At 52.8% G+C, this 17,647-nt stretch overlaps 1 protein-coding gene across 1 annotated transcript in view; it reads right to left on the reverse strand.

The window, feature by feature from the left end:
- Nucleotides 1–17,647, reverse strand: part of LOC118230233 (afadin-like) — a 115,602-nt gene that overhangs the window by 48,977 nt on the left and 48,978 nt on the right. The window contains 11 exon segments of the mRNA XM_035423058.1: nucleotides 427–632; nucleotides 2,163–2,224; nucleotides 3,172–3,260; nucleotides 3,634–3,703; nucleotides 7,419–7,678; nucleotides 8,719–8,813; nucleotides 10,158–10,202; nucleotides 11,983–12,129; nucleotides 12,679–12,790; nucleotides 14,985–15,142; nucleotides 17,123–17,283. Coding sequence (XP_035278949.1) covers nucleotides 427–632; nucleotides 2,163–2,224; nucleotides 3,172–3,260; nucleotides 3,634–3,703; nucleotides 7,419–7,678; nucleotides 8,719–8,813; nucleotides 10,158–10,202; nucleotides 11,983–12,129; nucleotides 12,679–12,790; nucleotides 14,985–15,142; nucleotides 17,123–17,283 — 1,405 coding nt within the window.

Below are 17,647 nucleotides of genomic sequence, written 5' to 3' on the forward strand. Positions count from 1 at the left end.
AAAAGGTAGCCTTTGTATAAAAATTGGGCATGTTGTTACACTTGTAGAGGCAAAACATTACCCAAATAGGCAGTGGAGACTCATCCGTTTCACACGTAAAAAACCTGTGTTCATCAAGAACTTATTTTCTCCCCTTTTTGCAATGGTATCTAGGGCGAGGGTCACAAATAAAGGGTGTGGCAGCCAAAAGAGTTTGAGAATAACTGGCCTGGAGAACGAAAAAAGATGAACCTCGTCAAAGGGCTTCATGTTAATACACCCCCATTATTCGGCTGCTTAAGACCAACACTAAACCGAGTAGAGACCCTCTCTGTGGGAGGGAAAGAGCCGATCGTCTGTGAGGGCAGGGTCCGGTCGCGATACGGGCTGTGCGGCGAGGGAATCTGAAACAGGAAGCAGGCGCTCTGAGGCGGGATGGACACTCACCTGGATGACTCCTTCCATCATGCTCACCATCTTGTTGACGATGGCGATGACCTTGTGCGTGCGCTCCGAGGGGCTGAGGTCCGGCCGGTAGTGGCTGGACAGGACGTAGCGGCAGGTCATGTACAGGACGTAGGTGGGGGACAGCTTAAAGTGCACCGTGGAGCTGTTGGTGTAGTTGATGATGGCGGACAGGAAGGCATCTTCGGCTGCGGGGCGGGAAGGGGAGGAGAGGAGGGGGAGGGGAGATCAGAAAGAGTCTCGTTTTTGAGTGGCAGGAGGAGGAGAACCCGCTCCACAAACACGGCGCGGGTTCACGCAGGAGTCAGAACCCCCCGGTACGGACAGGAGTCAGACGGACCGGCCGATAGCATTGTCCCACTCCGCTTCCTGGACCCAGCTTGGGGCTGTTTTGGAGTGCATTGTGAGAAAGAACCCTCCGCTGGAAATCAAAGGGTTTCTGTTCGCCGGCCAAACGCGTGATCTCGTTCCACTTCAAATACACAGAGGAGGAAGGAAAGACAGAAGGACAACAAACAGAAAGTTCTCTGAACTGAGCTGTTTGAGTTCCGTTAAACGGCGTGAGCTAATAGGAAAGGCAGTGTGTCACGTGACCCGCGCGACGTGAAGCAGCGATGTAGCCCCGAGCTGCAGACCGGCGCCGCGTTATCAGCACCAACGCTTCGCTGCGGCTTTGTCTGCCTCACACGCACTGCTTCACCAAAGGCTCGCCGTCGCCAACTAGTGTTGTGTTCCGGTACTGCGCGCGGGACGCGGGCGGAAGGATCAGAGGAGGTCCATTTAAAGCCCGATAAATCACACGCTCCACCTGCCTCCTGAAACATCCACAGAGCGATGGGAACCAAGCCAGCGCGTCAATAATTTCCATCCGCTGACCTCTCCCCGTGCGGGAGGGACACACAGCCCTCTGCGCGCTGTAAAAACGATACCGTTCCCCGCTGCTCTGATTTCAGTTACGGCAAAGTGAACTCGAGCAATAAACACAAACGGGAAGGGACGAATAGCATTAAAAAAAAAAACAAAGCCATTCTAATCCATTTTTGGAGCGCAGACTAGCTAAAAAAAAAAAGCCTTGGTGAAAATATGTAAAAGTGCTGGTGAATGATGCAAATCAAATACGCAGCAATGCATGATGCAAAAATGCAGCAGGTAGCAAAGACAGAGAGGTCAGTGCTGACAGCCCCCTGTCCCCTTGTGAACTGACTGAACGCAGTAATTCACATACATCCCCAGGTGAGGCCAGCAAATGCCTCAGAACCAAAGACGGATGGAAAATGTAAGGCTAGGCTAAACAGGAGAAGGAAAATCCAGGTTCAGAAAGTCATAGTCCTCCCCAGTATTTTATTCCAATCACTTGGATTTGCTAATTAGCACAATTGTCCATCCAGGAGGTAGAACTAATCAGTGAAATCAGCTGGCTGAGATCATGGGTGGAAGAAACACATGGCAGGACTTTTCTTTTCTGACCCCTGGATTTTCCATCTCTGATGCCAACTCTTTAAAAGTAAAGGGAGAAGTACAGAAGAAGGCTAGGCTAGCCCTTTAACAATAAAAACAAAAGGACAGAAGAAGGTTAGGCTAATCCTTTCAAAGCAAAAGCAAAAAGACAGAGGAAGGCTATGCTAACCCTTTAAAAGCAAAGGGAATAGTACACAGAGGAAGGCTAGGCTAACCCTTTAATACACAGGCAGAAGCTCAGGGGACGACGCGGTACTTACAGTTCTCCCTGAACTCGATGCTGGCCGGCAGCGTCAGTTCGGGGCTCAGGCTGTCCTGGGACCTGGGGGGACAGAGGTGTCTCTCGGTGAACCAGGCCGCGTAGGAGACGTTGACCCCGCTGTCCACGGAGGCCCACCGCTCCAGGGGCCGCACGGGGGCCCCGCGGTACAGCATCCCGGCCCTCTGCCTCGCAGCCCTGCACGCACCCCGTGCACCCTGTGCCTGGCCCCCGGCCCCTGGATTATTCATGAGGGGCCCTTTGTGCCCGGCCGAGCGGGAGCTCCGGTTTCAGGTAAGCGCCCACCCCCCCTCCCGATCAGGTGTCTGCCCCGTGTCCACCGGCGCCGTGGAGACCGGGCTCTCCGGTGACGCGGCCGGTCGCCGAGCAACCAGGTGTCCTATCGCTTCCGTGTTTAAGGGAGGCTTAACACGCTCACCGCTCTCTCACTGAGCACGGCTGCCCACGGACTGTTCCGGAAAAAACACCGTACTGAAGTTAACATCTCTCCCAGCTACACTGATGTAACAGGGAGGAGGTAATGGCTGAAGTCAGCCTCAGCTGATTAAGTGATTAGACCTGGAGAGCCAGGACGGTGCTACAGTTTTAAAGTGTTTGTTTCCTTTTCGTACATTTAGCAGCATTACGTTTAGTTTTTAATAAATGAGTACAGTGAGTGAGTGTGTTAAAGAGCACATGAGCAAGTATAAAACTCCCAGAGAACATCAAGGCATCCAATTAGTAACTGTGCTCCAAAATTATTTTTCCAGTCAGCAAACATCATTTTTCAGGAGCAAATGGTCCTAAAATGGGAGCACTGTAGAGCCCTGGTTAGAAACACGAGGTTTTAATGAAACTGTTAAAAGCTAGTGTGAAGGTGAGCCAGTGTGAAGGTGAGCCAGCGCTAGGCGGTACATGATGGTAAATGAAAGTATGAGAGTTAGGGTAATGGTCAGTGCTAGGATTAAATCAGAGTCAGTTACAGGTGTGCTGCCCAGGGAAGGCCTCACCTTCCCTCCTGCTCCGCTCGGACCATGGGCTTGACCAGGCCTCTCTCACTGGGGTTACCCGCCCGCTCCATGTCCAGCTTCCCTGAGCTCTGCGGCAGGGGAGAGAGCGGGGAGAGGGTGGGGAGAGAGCGGGGAGAGGGCAGGTAAGCAGCAGGTAACCAGCATGCAGGAAGCAGCTGTTCAAATAGGCGTGTGCTGCACTATACACGCACACACACACGCACGCACACACACACACACACACACATACACTGCAGGCAGCGCTGAGTCAATGTACATATACACACACACTGCAGGCAACAAACACAGACACGCACACATAGTCCCATACACACACACACACAACAAAATAAACAGTTGGAAGGTCAAACGTGAGGTTGCCAGGTAACACGGCTAGATAAGACAAGCAAACATTCAAAGCAAGCGACGAGCACAGCAGGTACAGAGAGAGGGGGGAGCTACCTTGCTTGTGGGGAGAGCAGTCCCACTGTGGATGTCACCGTGAAGGTCGAAGGTCGTCTCAGGAATGTTCCTGCGTGCCCGGGAGAGAGAGACAGAGAGAGAATGAGGACCGGCCGAGAGAGGTCCCACAGGCAGAGATTCAGCCTGGAGGAACCCAATCAATCTGCACACCGTCACAGACACAAGCTTAAGGACCCCCTCCTCGGTTATCAATGGAGCCTTTTCACCCTCGCCACCTACAAACAGACTGGACTCGCATTTTAACCCGATCAGGAAAAAAAAACACTAACGACAAAATGCAATGATGTGATCAGAGAAGCACTGTACGCTGTACAGTACAGTGAGTCCTTTACTCAATACAGTGCAGTACTGTCTGTGACATTCTGGCAGCTGCGAAAAGAGCCAAAGTCAATGTCCTGCGTGACAAGACATCACATTCACGCTGTTTACTCAAACAGCGCATCGACTGTTTCCTTTCCGTCGAAGCATGGCTACGGTTCAAACACTAGGAAATCCCAGGAGGGTGGCAGTCCTATCTTACCTTTTATTCTAAAAAACATACTCAAGGTAACACGACAAAATAAACCCTAATGCAGCCCAACGAGCACAGTCTGTGAGCTTTAATCTAAAAATGAGGGAAGTGGTTTTTAGAGAAAGGACAGACGGGTCAGGGCTGGTGAGGTCAAAAAGGGTTTAAATTCTTAATTAACTGACGTATAAAGCAGGTCCCTACAGAGTGAGTCTTACGTCCAGAATGCGAAATAACAACTATGCACAGTATGAGGGGGAAGCAAGCCTCTGTCTGCTAGAATTCTGTAGATGAGGTGAGGATGGAGAGACTCTCTACACAGGCTGCATTTCAACTGCAGACACAACAGTCTCAAAAAAGACAGTTCTAAGAAGGAAGTCACAACTCAGCCAACAGCACAAACACGGTAAGAGCTGAACCCAAACCCAGCCGAACTACCCCTAAGGACGACTGCATAAATCACTGCTGCTCAATCTCCATTTTCTTTGTCTAATTTTATCCAACAGCTCAGACAGAACAGCCGGAGTCCGAACGGTCAGAACATTCCGGGTTGTCCGCGGGATTCCAGGGAATGTGCACGGAACCCCCCCGTGTCATTGAGCGGGAGGGCGGAGAGAGCTTCCCCATCCCAACAGAGCTCCCTCAGACAGACAGAGAGCTTCCCCATCCCAACAGAGCTCCCTCAGACAGATGGAGAGCTTCCCCATCCCAACAGAGCTCCCTCAGACAGACAGAGAGCTTCCCCATCCCAACAGAGCTCCCTCAGACAGAGAGAGCTTCCCCATCCCAGCAGAGCTCCCTCAGACAGAGAGAGAGCTTCCCCATCCCAACAGAGCTCCCTCAGACAGATAGAGAGCTTCCCCATCCCAGCAGAGCTCCCTCAGACAGACAGAGAGCTTCCCCATCCCAGCAGAGCTCCCTCAGACAGACAGAGAGCTTCCCCATCCCAACAGAGCTCCCTCAGACAGACAGAGAGCTTCCCCATCCCAACAGAGCTCCCTCAGACAGACAGAGAGCTTCCCCATCCCAACAGAGCTCCCTCAGACAGACAGAGAGCTTCCCCATCCCAACAGAGCTCCCTCAGACAGAGAGCTTCCCCATCCCAACAGAGCTCCCTCAGACAGACAGAGAGCTTCCCCATCCCAACAGAGCTCCCTCAGACAGACAGAGAGCTTCCCCATCCCAACAGAGCTCCCTCAGACAGACAGAGAGCTTCCCCATCCCAACAGAGCTCCCTCAGACAGACAGAGAGCTTCCCCATCCCAGCAGAGCTCCTTCAGACAGACAGAGAGCTTCCCCATCCCAACAGAGCTCCCTCAGACAGATATCCCACGAGGCACTGCTGCACAGCGCAGCACCGTAACCCCCTCCCGCTCCGGACAGGGAGTTTATTCTGGATTAAGGATTTCCGCCGGGCACAGACCGGCAATTTAACCGTGCGTCGGGACAAACAGACGCTCCCGAAATTAAAGCCATCGGCACAAATTAAGCCCGTTTCCAACCGTTTACTCAAGTCTGCCGGAGCGGTAAACAATACGAAGCAAACTACCGCGCGGGAGAATTGGCTCGGCGAAGGTAACGTGTCCCAGCGGTGCCGCCGAACCCGACGTTCCCAAAAAGCCGGGCCGTGCGCTTCCGGACGCGCCCAGCCGGCACAGCCACATCCCACCGGCTCCGAGCAGAACTCAACTCCAATAACCCGACACGTCTAAACTGTGCAGCTGGATCCGACACTTCCCAAAAGAACGTAGCCTGCAAATCCAAACTAACTCACCCCGCGCTTCCCAACAGTTGCACACACCGCTGCTTCGTTAGGTACTGACCCTATGTGCACCACCGCGGCGGTAACTCACCGAGCATGTGCGGCACACTGCTGTCTGACCAGCGGAGCAACAGCGGCGGCGGTGGCGGTGGCGGCAGCATCAGCAGACTCTGCCTCCCAGCCCGCTGCCTGTCCCCGCAATGACGCTGCGCACGGCGGAACCGCGCTTATCTATCAGATTATACAGCAGCAGCTCGCCCGCTGGCCCGCCGTCACCTCTCCCCCACCCCCCCCCGCCTCCCTCCCCCTCTCTCCTCCCTCCTCCCCCCTCCCCCAAGCCCACATCAGCTCCACAGCCCTCGTAAATCACAGCTGGCCCCGCCGGGACGTCCCGAGGTCCTCCACCGAGTCGCTTCACGGGGTTCGGCACGGCCTCTGGGACGGCCCTTATCCCGTTGAGTGTGACAGAGAGGGGGGGGTATCACTAAATCCCTGATGCAGGGTCCAGGACCTGCGTTTTGGGTGTGCTGGTATGCAAAATGCTCAATGTTCGGTTTTTGTGACATGGGGAGAGCCATCAGTGTGAGCACAGCACTCTGTCATTCTAATGCATTAGACGAGCTACATCATAATGCACTCAAACCATTCTCAGTCATTCTAATGCACATCCCAAAGATATAAACCTGCTGATATGAAATAATCCAGTGAGCAGTAAACCACTCTCACAGAAAGTCCCACAGTCATAATGGCCTCCTCATCCAACTAGTATACAGGAACGAAGCCAAGATACCAAGCGTGTTTGTCGATGCAACGGCAAGGTGATGGCGATTTTTCAAAACAGGAAGCACCTGGGCCGCTTCCCGTCGCTGTGCGTAGCGAGCTTCACCGCGCGCTTGCTACAGTAGCCTCTCTGTGTTCATTTAGCTCTGCGCCTGGGATGAGAGCAGCATCCTGCGGCTAATGGCTTTGGGTGTCAGTGCCCTGATTACAGCGAGTCTCCATTTCCTGTCCTCGCCGTCCCCTTTCAGATTTCCCCGCAGTCGCCGTGGCGACAGGGCACTGAACTTCGCTGCCGTGCTGAAGTTCACTGTTATAGAGCCACCTGCTGGCTGCACAAAGAATTGCGGGCGCAAGATCAGACATTCCACATCAGCAAACTGCTGCTGACCAACTAGAGGCTCAGTGCTTGGATCACACAAATAAAAGGACCTTCTTCAAAGACCTGTGATGAATTTGCAAGTAATGTCCGTTCCAGTTGGATCTACACTGCTCTAGACAGAGGTCCCACACTCCCACTCACAGCGATCCCCAGCCAACAAAGAATGTTCTCATAATGTTACTGTAATGGTTTGTCAACGTTATAACATGGCCCCTGCGTAGCAGCAACACTCAGAACATTCTGTGTTAGCTGCAGAGTTCCTGCTGTAAAATGAACAGCAGTACATCAGAGTTACCACTAGATGGCAAAAGGCACCAATAATGGGGCCCACCTACCCTGATTTGTTTCTGCCCTTCACCATGGGGCCCCCGTCCACGCCCCTCTTGGCCATGCCGTGGTCCTGGCTGGGGTCGACGAACTTGAAGACGTGGGCGGCGCCGAACTGGAGCGTGGCGCCGCTGCGCAGGACGGCCGGGTCCGAGACCCGCTGGCCGTCCACGAAGGTCTCGGCGTTGTAGCTGGCCGGCGCCACCGTCACCAGCCCGTCCGACTGCATCAGGTCGCAGTGGTGGGGGAGGATGCCGGGGCCGAAGAGCTGGGGGAACAGACACCGGCGGCCATTTTCACTTCCACTAACACTTTTTAATTCAGCCAAACATGGCAACCAAAGGCCTCAAATCTACATGATGTCAGTGGTGTCTTAGACCTTGTCAATACCTTAAATCAGTGGTCTCAAAATCAGTGCCATGGAGGGCCGTGTGTATGCTGGTTTTTATTCTATGCTCAGATCCTGATTGTATAATTAGTTCAATTATTTGCTGAATCAGGGATGCAGTTTTGCACATAATGGTGACCCGACGTCTATGGTGACCCGCATTGTCTAAATAAAAACTTGCTTATATTCTGTGCTTCAATGCAGTTAAATGCATATGGCCGAATTAGTAATTGGATTCAATTAAGGCAGCATTAATTGGTTGGAATGAAAATCTGTATGCACACAGCCCTCTATGGCAACGAGTTTGAGACCACTGCCTTAAATTATGTGAGAGTATAGCCAAATATAACAAACAATGGCCCCAAATTTATGATGATGTCAGTGGTGTCTTAGACGTTGTAACCACTCAATGTCAATTTCCAAACACACGTCACTTTTCACACACATTTCAGAATGGGTGAATCACCCTGTTTACACACATCTCTCTTAGCAGATATTCATGGATATAAAAAGCGAGCCCCTTGTCGAGACTGACAGCCTGCCCACGATTACTAGAACACAGCAGTGCCAATCTGCTTGTTCTGCTGTTTTTGCAGAGGCCTGGATAATCTTCTCATAACTACTCTATGTGCATGGCCAAGACTCCCAAAAATAAAGCTTTAAAGTTGCCAGTTACAGTCTTAAATGCTTATTCAGGAGACAAAGTCGAATACACTTCCGTTATGAACATATCCTCTTGGTTTTCATCAACAACAACGATCAGGGGAATTAGAAAATATTTTGCTATTATCAGAGTTTTAGCCAATTGAACCAAACAAATGTTTGTAAATGAGTGACGTGTCAAAGGTACGTGTGATTTCATCATCTCTGACAGGGCCAGCGCGGGCATTCCCATTGGACAGCAGCGGCGAGCCGCTCACCTGGATGGAGCCTTCGTCCACTGTGTCAGAGCCCACCTCGGTGATGCTCTGCTGGAGCCGGTACAGCTTCGGCTTGTCCCTGGAGTCCGAACCGTCTGAGGAACACCGGGAAACGGTCACCCGAGAGACAGTTACCGCAACAACCGGCGCGGTGAAACATCACAGCGTGAGCTGGCCTCATTCACCAACAGAAACGCTTCATTTAGAAACAGAGGTCTACTGGCTTGCTTAAAAGAACACATCAGAACTGACAGATGTTTCTTACTACAGATCATGGAGCTATGAAAGCTTGAATAAAAAATTAAGAGCAGCATAAAACGCCAAGAAATAACTACTGCTGCCAAAGCACTAAACCTGGTTTTGGACTGTAAAAATAAGTAGGAGAGCCAGAGGAAGATAATGGAGTCCATTATTTACAAAAGCTGCAGATCATCAGTTGTTACTTGATTTTTAAGCAGCGCAGAAAAATGTGCAATTTATTAGGTATGGATTAATTACAGTAAGCAGAAAGCCTAGGCTAAAAAGCACAGACAGACACACAGTGGAAGAGAGTAAAAATAAAAATAAAATCTAATGAAACCTTAGAGCGGGTATTACTGTTTGTAACGGCCAATCGTATCTATCAGCGCTCGCTATCGGTTTGGGAGAGCACAGAGGAGCGTGCGCCCTCCTCCGGGCACGCGGCATTGGTCACTGCTCTTATCACACGGCAGTTCGCAGGTCGGGCTCGCACTGACGTGAGTCGGAGGAAGACTCTTCCTGAGTGACTAAATTGGCGGACTCGCGATCGCCCGATCGACCAGCAGGGGGTCACTGCCGCGTGATGAGGCGCTGTCACCTGACTGTTCCCTAGGCGACGCCACAGCCAATCGCACGTCGCCCTGTGGGGCCACAGTGGGCACTGGCACGGGCTGAATTTAATACTTAACCCTGGGGCTCGTCCACGCTCTGAAACAGTAACAGGATGAGCCACCAAGCAGCCCCGGATATTACAATTTCACTGCGGCCAATTTCAGTGCACGCTGGGAAGCCTCTTCTGGATGAAATAAAGGGATTTCACCATTTTAAGAGCTCAGTGTTCACGCTGAGCTTCGGGAACATGTTACGCTGAAGGCTTGTGCTAGCTAGGCTAGCTGATTAGCGGCGCTGCTGCTGCCACTCAGACCGGCTTCGACAGCAAAGCCAGCGAACGTCGGGGCTACAAGAAGCCGACTTCCCAGCGACACAGCAAAATAATCTATTTACAGCCGAAAGCATTCCCAATTGCGTGGCTTCATAGCAAAGAGTCCATTTTTTTGGCAGGAGGGCACCAGGTACTGAAGCCACATTCTATCAGCAGAAAAAGCGCTCTCAGAAACACTAAAACCAAAAAGAAAGGGGGGCAGAGGTGAGTGCTGGAGGATGTAGCGGGGTTGGGGGGGACGGGGAGGCGTGGTTACCTTCGTGGGGCCGATAGGCGTAGTAGGCATAGTGATTCCCCCTCCCTGCGAGCGCGGGGAACACATGCAGAGGAGCCGGGGGCGGACAGCGGGACAGACCAGCGAGGGACAGACAGCACACACACCATGCGCCAGAGGAGAGGGAGGCGCCGGAGAGAAGAGACAGACGGCAGAGGGTGAAAAACGCAGCGGGAGGAGAGCGCCCCCTGCAGGACACGCGCCGCCGCTGCTCCTGCTCCCGCAGGCAGGGGAGAGAGAGAGAGAGAGGCGCGCGTCCTGGAAAAGTTCGGGGAACCCCAAGCCAATCAATCATAGCTTTATCTCAACAGCACTTGCTGGCAAGTCAACTCGGTTTGCTAACAGACTATGAAGGACTGGGTAAAGCTCAATGGTACTGCAAAAACTACCCAGGACCAAGTTACTATAGCATTAGCATTATAACAGAGTTGTCTATCTTACCTGGCACTAGGACAGCAGCTAGCTAGCAGTCCTTGGGAATGCTATCTGTAGGGAAGCTGACTGAATGACAACTACAGTAACTAAGCACCTCTGCTACAATGACGGGACCAATCCGAGGCTGCAGGTGAGCACAGACTCCTCCCATTGGGTGGTGTACTGATGTCCCGGAGCTGGAGCCGGCCTTTCCCCGGGCAGCAAGCCAGCCCTCCTCACTTATGCCTTACTGAAGCCAGCCTAGCGGCCCTCTCTCCAAAACAGACCTGCTTAATGCTCTGGGCGTTCTTCCACTGCACGGGTGCTGTGTTTGAGTCATCATACCCTCAGTACACACGCACACACACACACACGCAAACACAAGATACTCACACACGAACGCACACACGAACGCACACGCGCACACACACACGCAGGGAAGGCAAACCCTATAACTTATTCCCTCACTTGAACAGGCCGCTGCTCAGTTAGCAAACAGAAACTGCACTGAGGGAGCGTGGCCGACTTCCTGATTGGGTCTTTATTGATTTTGCTGATTATCACAGGGAAGACACTGTGGAGGCGGGGTTAGTACATGTGCGTCAGAGAGGGCAGGGCAGAGGGGTCAGTGGCAAGCGGCAGTTAGGACCAGCCCCGTCACCGGAGCAACAGCACAGCTTTCATGCAACAGAATGGCTGCCTGAACCTTCTTCTGCCTCCTAAAGGCTGGAAACACTGGAAACTGTGGAAAACACATTTCGGTCTTGTTTACAGTAATCAGAGCTTATAAGCTATCCCTTTAAATCTCGCTGGCCTACAGGAGAGGGGTGGTGGGATGGAGCAGGGCACTTCTGGGTCACTCACCTTTGAAACGGACACTGCTGGAAACTAAAAAAGGGCATTAGACAGTTCCAGAGACTCGATTCATTTAGCACTTAGCCAGTCTAGACCGGGGCGTGAATGTCAGTGCGCAATCACAGCACGGCTCACACCGTCTCCCCTGTGACACGGCACGGCCAGGACACGGCCCTGCGTGAGGTCACTGGCCTGATGTGAACGCGCCGCTCTGAAGCACAGACGCCAGAGAACCTTCTGGAGACTGCGCCACACGCAGACCTCAACAGATATGTTAACCTTACAGTAATCTGTGTACGTGTGCACGCTGGTACGCTCCAATGTTACAGCATGTGCTGGCGTATCTGACACTGTGTGCGTGTGTGAGCGTTGACCTCCGCATGCGTGTTTACATACACACACATTTGTGTGTACTTATCTGTACACCAGCATGTGTGGGTACTTCTATGTATACCGGCATGTGCATATGTATTCATGTAAATGTGTATGTCTTTTCCAGTGTATTTGATGTTTATTTATTATGACGTGTAACGCTCACCTGGGCTGAGCTCCACCAGGTAGGGCATTTTCTCCGGGGGCAGGACGCCGTCCAGGGACTTCCCCCTGGAGGCCCTGTCCTCGGGCTTGCGGCCTTTCTTTGGGACGTAGTCTGGGGGCCGCTTCTTCAGCTGAAACACGAGGCCTCCTGAAAGAACAACACTCCACCGCTCAAAAGATAACCACAGCCACCAGCAGAGGGCACTGCAGGGAGATCTCAGTTAAAAAGCAGAACGCTCAGAGGAGAGCCGGCAAATGTAAGAAGTCTTGACTTGTTTTCATACCTGATTTAAGGCAAAAAGCTAGATCGTAAAACCAAATTGATGGAATTATGAAACATGAGGCACAGGGGAACAATCTTTCCATTCAGCAACCTCAATTCAACCTGAACCAGGTAAGTCAGGGGCAACTCCAGAACTAAATCTAAATCAGGGGTCCTCAGTCCTGGCCCTGGAGAGTCATAGAGTCATTGGGTCTGTTTTTGCCTTAGAATGATTCTGACTAAGATCTATGACCCGAGAAACCAGATGAGGTGCATAACTGACTGCTCTGGTTAACTGAGCATTTTAACAAAAATAAAGACCAGAACACCATGTGGCTGTCCAGGACCAGGGTTGAGAGCTGATCAAAGAGGATTTTGGGGATGAACACGCCCTTGTTCCCTGTATGCTGGTGTTTAGAGCCCCTCGTACTGCACCTTTATCGCTGGGCCAGTCTCTGAAGATCTGCAGGGGGCACTCTGTGTCGTCCAGGATGGTCTCCTTCCCCGCCTTGTCATCTGACTGCTGGGAGCCTGGCGGCAACACCACCTGGGAGCAGGGAAGAGGGAGCAACAATCAGCCTCAGCAGACCACATCCAGCACAAATCAGCCTCAGCAGACCACATCCAGCACAAATCAGCCTCAGCAGACCACATCCAGCACAAATCAGCCTCAGCAGACCACATCCAGCACAAATCAGCCTCAGCAGACCACATCCAGAACAAATTAGCATCAGCAGACCACATTTAGCACCAATCATCCTCAGCAGACAACATCCAGCACAAATCAGCCTCAGCAGACCACATCCAGCACAAATCAGCCTCAGCAGACCACATCCAGCACAAATCAGCCTAAGATGGCTTCCATCTTTCATTCACCTCCCGGTATTGGACCAGAACCACTTCAGTAGCCATGAGGACCAGGGAAACTGACTTGGGCTGATGGAGTCACGTTTGGCTGCCCGACTGCCAGAGGCCCAGCGGGGCTGGCTTACGCAGGTCACGGTGGGTTTTACATAACGTGTCCTCGTACGGCTGGGCTGCATTCGACACAGCGGTGCCCCACATGGGAAATGAACCAGCGAACTTCAGCTCAGAAATCCAGCCGTTCAAACGCACCACTCAACCGACGTTCTGCGCGACGTTTTCCAGGCCGAAGAGCCAAGGCCGCAGAAGGAGGGCAAGCGCTCGGCGTGTTTGGCCGGATGCTTCTTGCGTTTTGGGCAGACGCCTTTAAAGCCGGCGTCGTTAATGACCCAGATGTGCGAGAGGGGCAGAACGAAAGGTCCCCGAGATGGCGGGAGGGGGGTGGATGGGTGGCGGCTCCACTCTGAAGGGCTCTTAACGCGATTGGCTGTGACTGGGGCTGTCAGGCAAAAGCAATAAGAGGCGGTGGCCCGGCGAAGGTCGGCGCTTTTAGCCGGGGAGACGTTTGTCACGCGGTGACGGGGGAGATTAACGGAGCTCGCCCGCTCCGTCTCCCCCCGTCTCCCCCCCCCCCCCCCCCCCCCCATCCTGGTCCCCCGAACACCCCCAACCCTGCCCCCCCACCCCCACCCCACTGCACACCGCTCTGCATCTGCTGGCACGGCACTTTGGGAGAAACGCAATTCAATTACACTCAAACAAAGACCTCCGCCAAATGTCAAACTCCCGCTTTAATCCAGCGGGCGGCTCCCGAGCGCGCTCTGGCCCGTCGGCACACAGCGTCCCCAAAAAGGGTACGCCCGCACGGGCCATTTGGCTGAGGCGCGGCGGGGGGGGGGGGGGGGGGGGGGGGGGGGGAGGAGAACGAGGAGCCTGACCGCACAGAAACTTTAAATCAAGTTTAAAAGCGCCCGTCCCGAAAGACGCCTGCAGTGTTGAAAGCAGCCCGTGCGATAGACGCTTTGGCAAGTTGCACCCTGGGAATGTAGCGCACAATGGAAGGTGACCTTCAGGTCTCCCTGGTGAATCGTAGCGGTGATTCAGTACACTATAAAAGGAGACGCGCACTGCTAAGGCGCTGGTCGAGTGCATGGCCTGACTGGGGCCAGACGCGTAAACTGGTAGTGACGCCCAGGGCTTGGGAGGGCTCATTTGGCTGGGACCCGAGCCCCAGTGCTCTCTTGGGAAGGCCTGCAGGCCGATAGTGTGTTCGAGGCCTGCTTCCTGTGGCTACAGATGAAGCGACTTCCTGCTGCTCGTATCTGTGCAAGTTTGAGTGTGTGTGTAGTGTGTACAACCTACTCTATGACAACTCTTACTCTGGCTATGCAGTATGAGAGGTAGCTCTTACCCTGGCTATGCAGTACTCTATGAGTAGTAACTCTTACTCTGGCTATGCAGTACTCTATGAGTAGTAACTCTTACTCTGGCTATGCAGTACTCTATGAGTAGTAACTCTTACTCTGGCTATGCAGTATGAGAGGTAGCTCTTACCTTGGCTATGCAGTACTCTACGAGTAGTAACTCTTACTCTGGCTATGCAGTACTCTATGAGTAGTAACTCTTACTCTGGCTATGCAGTATGAGAGGTAACTCTTACCCTGGCTATGCAGTACTCTATGAGTAGTAACTCTTACTCTGGCTATGCAGTACTCTATGAGTAGTAACTCTTACCCTGGCTATGCAGTATGAGAGGTAGCTCTTACTCTGGCTATGCAGTACTCTATGAGTAGTAGCTCTTACCCTGGCTATGCAGTACTCTATGAGTAGTAACTCTTACTCTGGCTATGCAGTACTCTATGTGTAGTAACTCTTACTCTGGCTATGCAGTAGTCTCGGGGGTTCTCCTTCTCCAGCCCGTACTTCTCCAAGGCCTCTTCCACAGCAAAGTCGGCCATGTCGGTGGTGGAGAGCAGGATGGTTTTGTAGGGGATGTTGGGCTTCAGACTGTCTGCATAAATCCGCAGTGTCCCTCCTGAGAGATAGAGGGAAAGAGAGACAGAGAGAGAGAAAGAAAAGGGAATAAGGGAAAAAAACAGCATGAGAGAGAGAATAGTAGTTTTGGCAATGAATAATTAGCTTCAGAGAACACTTCCCAGTGGCAGACCCAAGCACATAACATTGCTCTGTCCCACAGGGATGTCCACGTTCAGTCCAAACCAAACTGAACAAACACGTTCTGTCACGCAGGTTAGATCTGTCCGCGTCTACATATGAAATGGAAGCAGTTCTCAAATGTGTGGCTGTTGCTGTTTACTTGTTACCCTCGCTGTCACTTCCCATTATTAGCATATAAAGTTCAGCAGAAATGCAGTGAACGGGCTGGTGCATTCATTTGGAATGTGACACGGCCACTTCGGCTGGAACTCAAAGCCTTCAAGCTCTCCGTGCAGTTAAAGGGATTTATCGTCTGTTCGTTCGACGCGCCACGCCCAGATATTAAGTTATCACAGACACCCCAAGTCCAGACAGGTTTGTCTGAGGGAGTAAAAGTTGTCTGAGCAGGCAGAATATGACAGGCAGGATCAGGCAGGCTTTGTGCGGAAATGAAAACACTCGTAATTCATCAGATTCGACATTTGCAGAGTCATTCGACAAATTGACCAACGGAGAGGAGGCAAGAAGTTCAAACAGAAGAGCCATTGGATGAATGTTAATGGGAAGAATCGAGCCTGCTGCTCTTTTCCCATAGAAACTGGGCTTTAGGCCCGATGGAGTTGCTGCTGGAGACGTGGACGTCTGAGGCCCAGTCACACTTCCTCAAAGTTACAGACACCGCAGCCGTGTAAACACTGCGTGTCACTGCTTCCACAGTACTCTCTGCGCGGGAGGAGAGCACTGGCCCACACACACACACACACACCGCCAGAAGACTACCTCACACGCTCTTGTCCAGAGCAAGCGGAGTGTGCAGCAGCTAGCCGCAGAGACGGGCCGCACATCTGCCACACGCGGTGACTCACACCGCCGGCGGCTGCGAGCGAACGAAACCGCCGGCGAAAAACGCGCGGACCGGGATCTAAATATAACCGCGGTTTCCCCGCGTGCCGCTCCGTTCATGCGCGACGGGAGCGTTCGACGAGCGACTCGGCGAGGGCTTTACGGCCGTGTGGGATACGGGATATTTTCATTAGCGATTAAAGCCGGCGTGCCTGACGGGTCCCCCCCCCCCCCGTTCTGCCAGCTGAGAGCCGTAATGGCCGCCAGCCACGATGGCCCAGAGCCATAATGGCTCCCGTAAGCCCGGCGATCCGCGCTTGTTTCCATTCTGCGCTGCCTGACCGGAGCTCCGCCCACAGAGGCACAGCGAGGCCAACCGAGCGCCAGGTTGGGAGAAATCCATCCGCCCGCCGGGTTTCCTAAAAACCATCGATCTACGCGGAACATAAATGCTGACTTCTGTAAGGGATCCAGAACCTGCGCTGAGCTTCTGTTTAAATTTTACGAGCCGTTCTCAGATGGGTCTCCTGGAAATGACCAAGTAATTTCAGCTCGGCATAAACGACTCAAAATTAATTACGTCATTATGTCATTTTAAGAAAACGGCCTCTATTAAGCCCTTGAAATATTTAAAATACAGCGTGGTGAACAACACAACACCTGTGAAAGCATCGCTGCCGTTCTCTGGTCCACAGAAGGCTGAGATGATGCCCAGCATCCAGGACAGGTTTAACTTTTAGGTTAGAAGTGGCTCTTATCTTACACCTACACCCAGTCAACAGGACACCTGTAGATGTCTAAATTCACTGATGTGCTTGGCAAGTTAGCAAGCTAATTTACAATAGTCTTCGTTACTAAATTTATTTCAGATGCAATGTTGTTAGCAGTAAAAAGTGCTATGATGAAGTCTCGAGCCTCACTAGCAGATTAACCCATGCAAACGGTGATTTGTGTGAGGGGTGTTTTGAAAAGGCCGTGTCGCTGCGTCGCTGTGCGGCTCTCCGTCCAGGCTCACCCGAGTCGGGCCGCCCGTCGCTGCTGCGGAACTCCTGCATCCTCTTCTCCAGCTTCTGCTGCCGCCTCCTCTTCATCACCACCTCCGGGTTGGAGATGGTGCGCGTGAAGCTGGTCTCCGGCATGTCCTTGTACACCTCCGCCGCCAGCCGCGAGTTCTCCCTGTGGGGGAGGGGGGGGGTTTAGCATGGCTCCTGCACCCAGGACGTCCCGCCCAGGGCTCAGGCCCCGCCTCTACCCTCCCTCCCTCCCTGGGTCCCTAAACTTCCACTCTTCAGAGCAGGGGTCCTCAATGTCATCCAGAACGGCCTGGGGTGGGTGCATGCTTTTGCTCCAGCCAAGCAGTTACACACCTGACTCTACTAACAGATCAGTAGACAGTTGGCTAAGGACCAGCATTAGTAGAATCAGGCGTGCTACTGCTTGGCTGAAACACAAGCCTGAACCCACACACCGGACCTTTCTGGATAAGACTGAGGACGCCTGCTTTGCTTCAGAGAGTCCCAGAGGGCCCCCCCCCCCTCCA

The sequence above is a fragment of the Anguilla anguilla genome, chromosome 6 (assembly GCF_013347855.1).
Source record: "Anguilla anguilla isolate fAngAng1 chromosome 6, fAngAng1.pri, whole genome shotgun sequence".
Taxonomy (NCBI): Eukaryota; Metazoa; Chordata; class Actinopteri; order Anguilliformes; family Anguillidae; genus Anguilla; species Anguilla anguilla.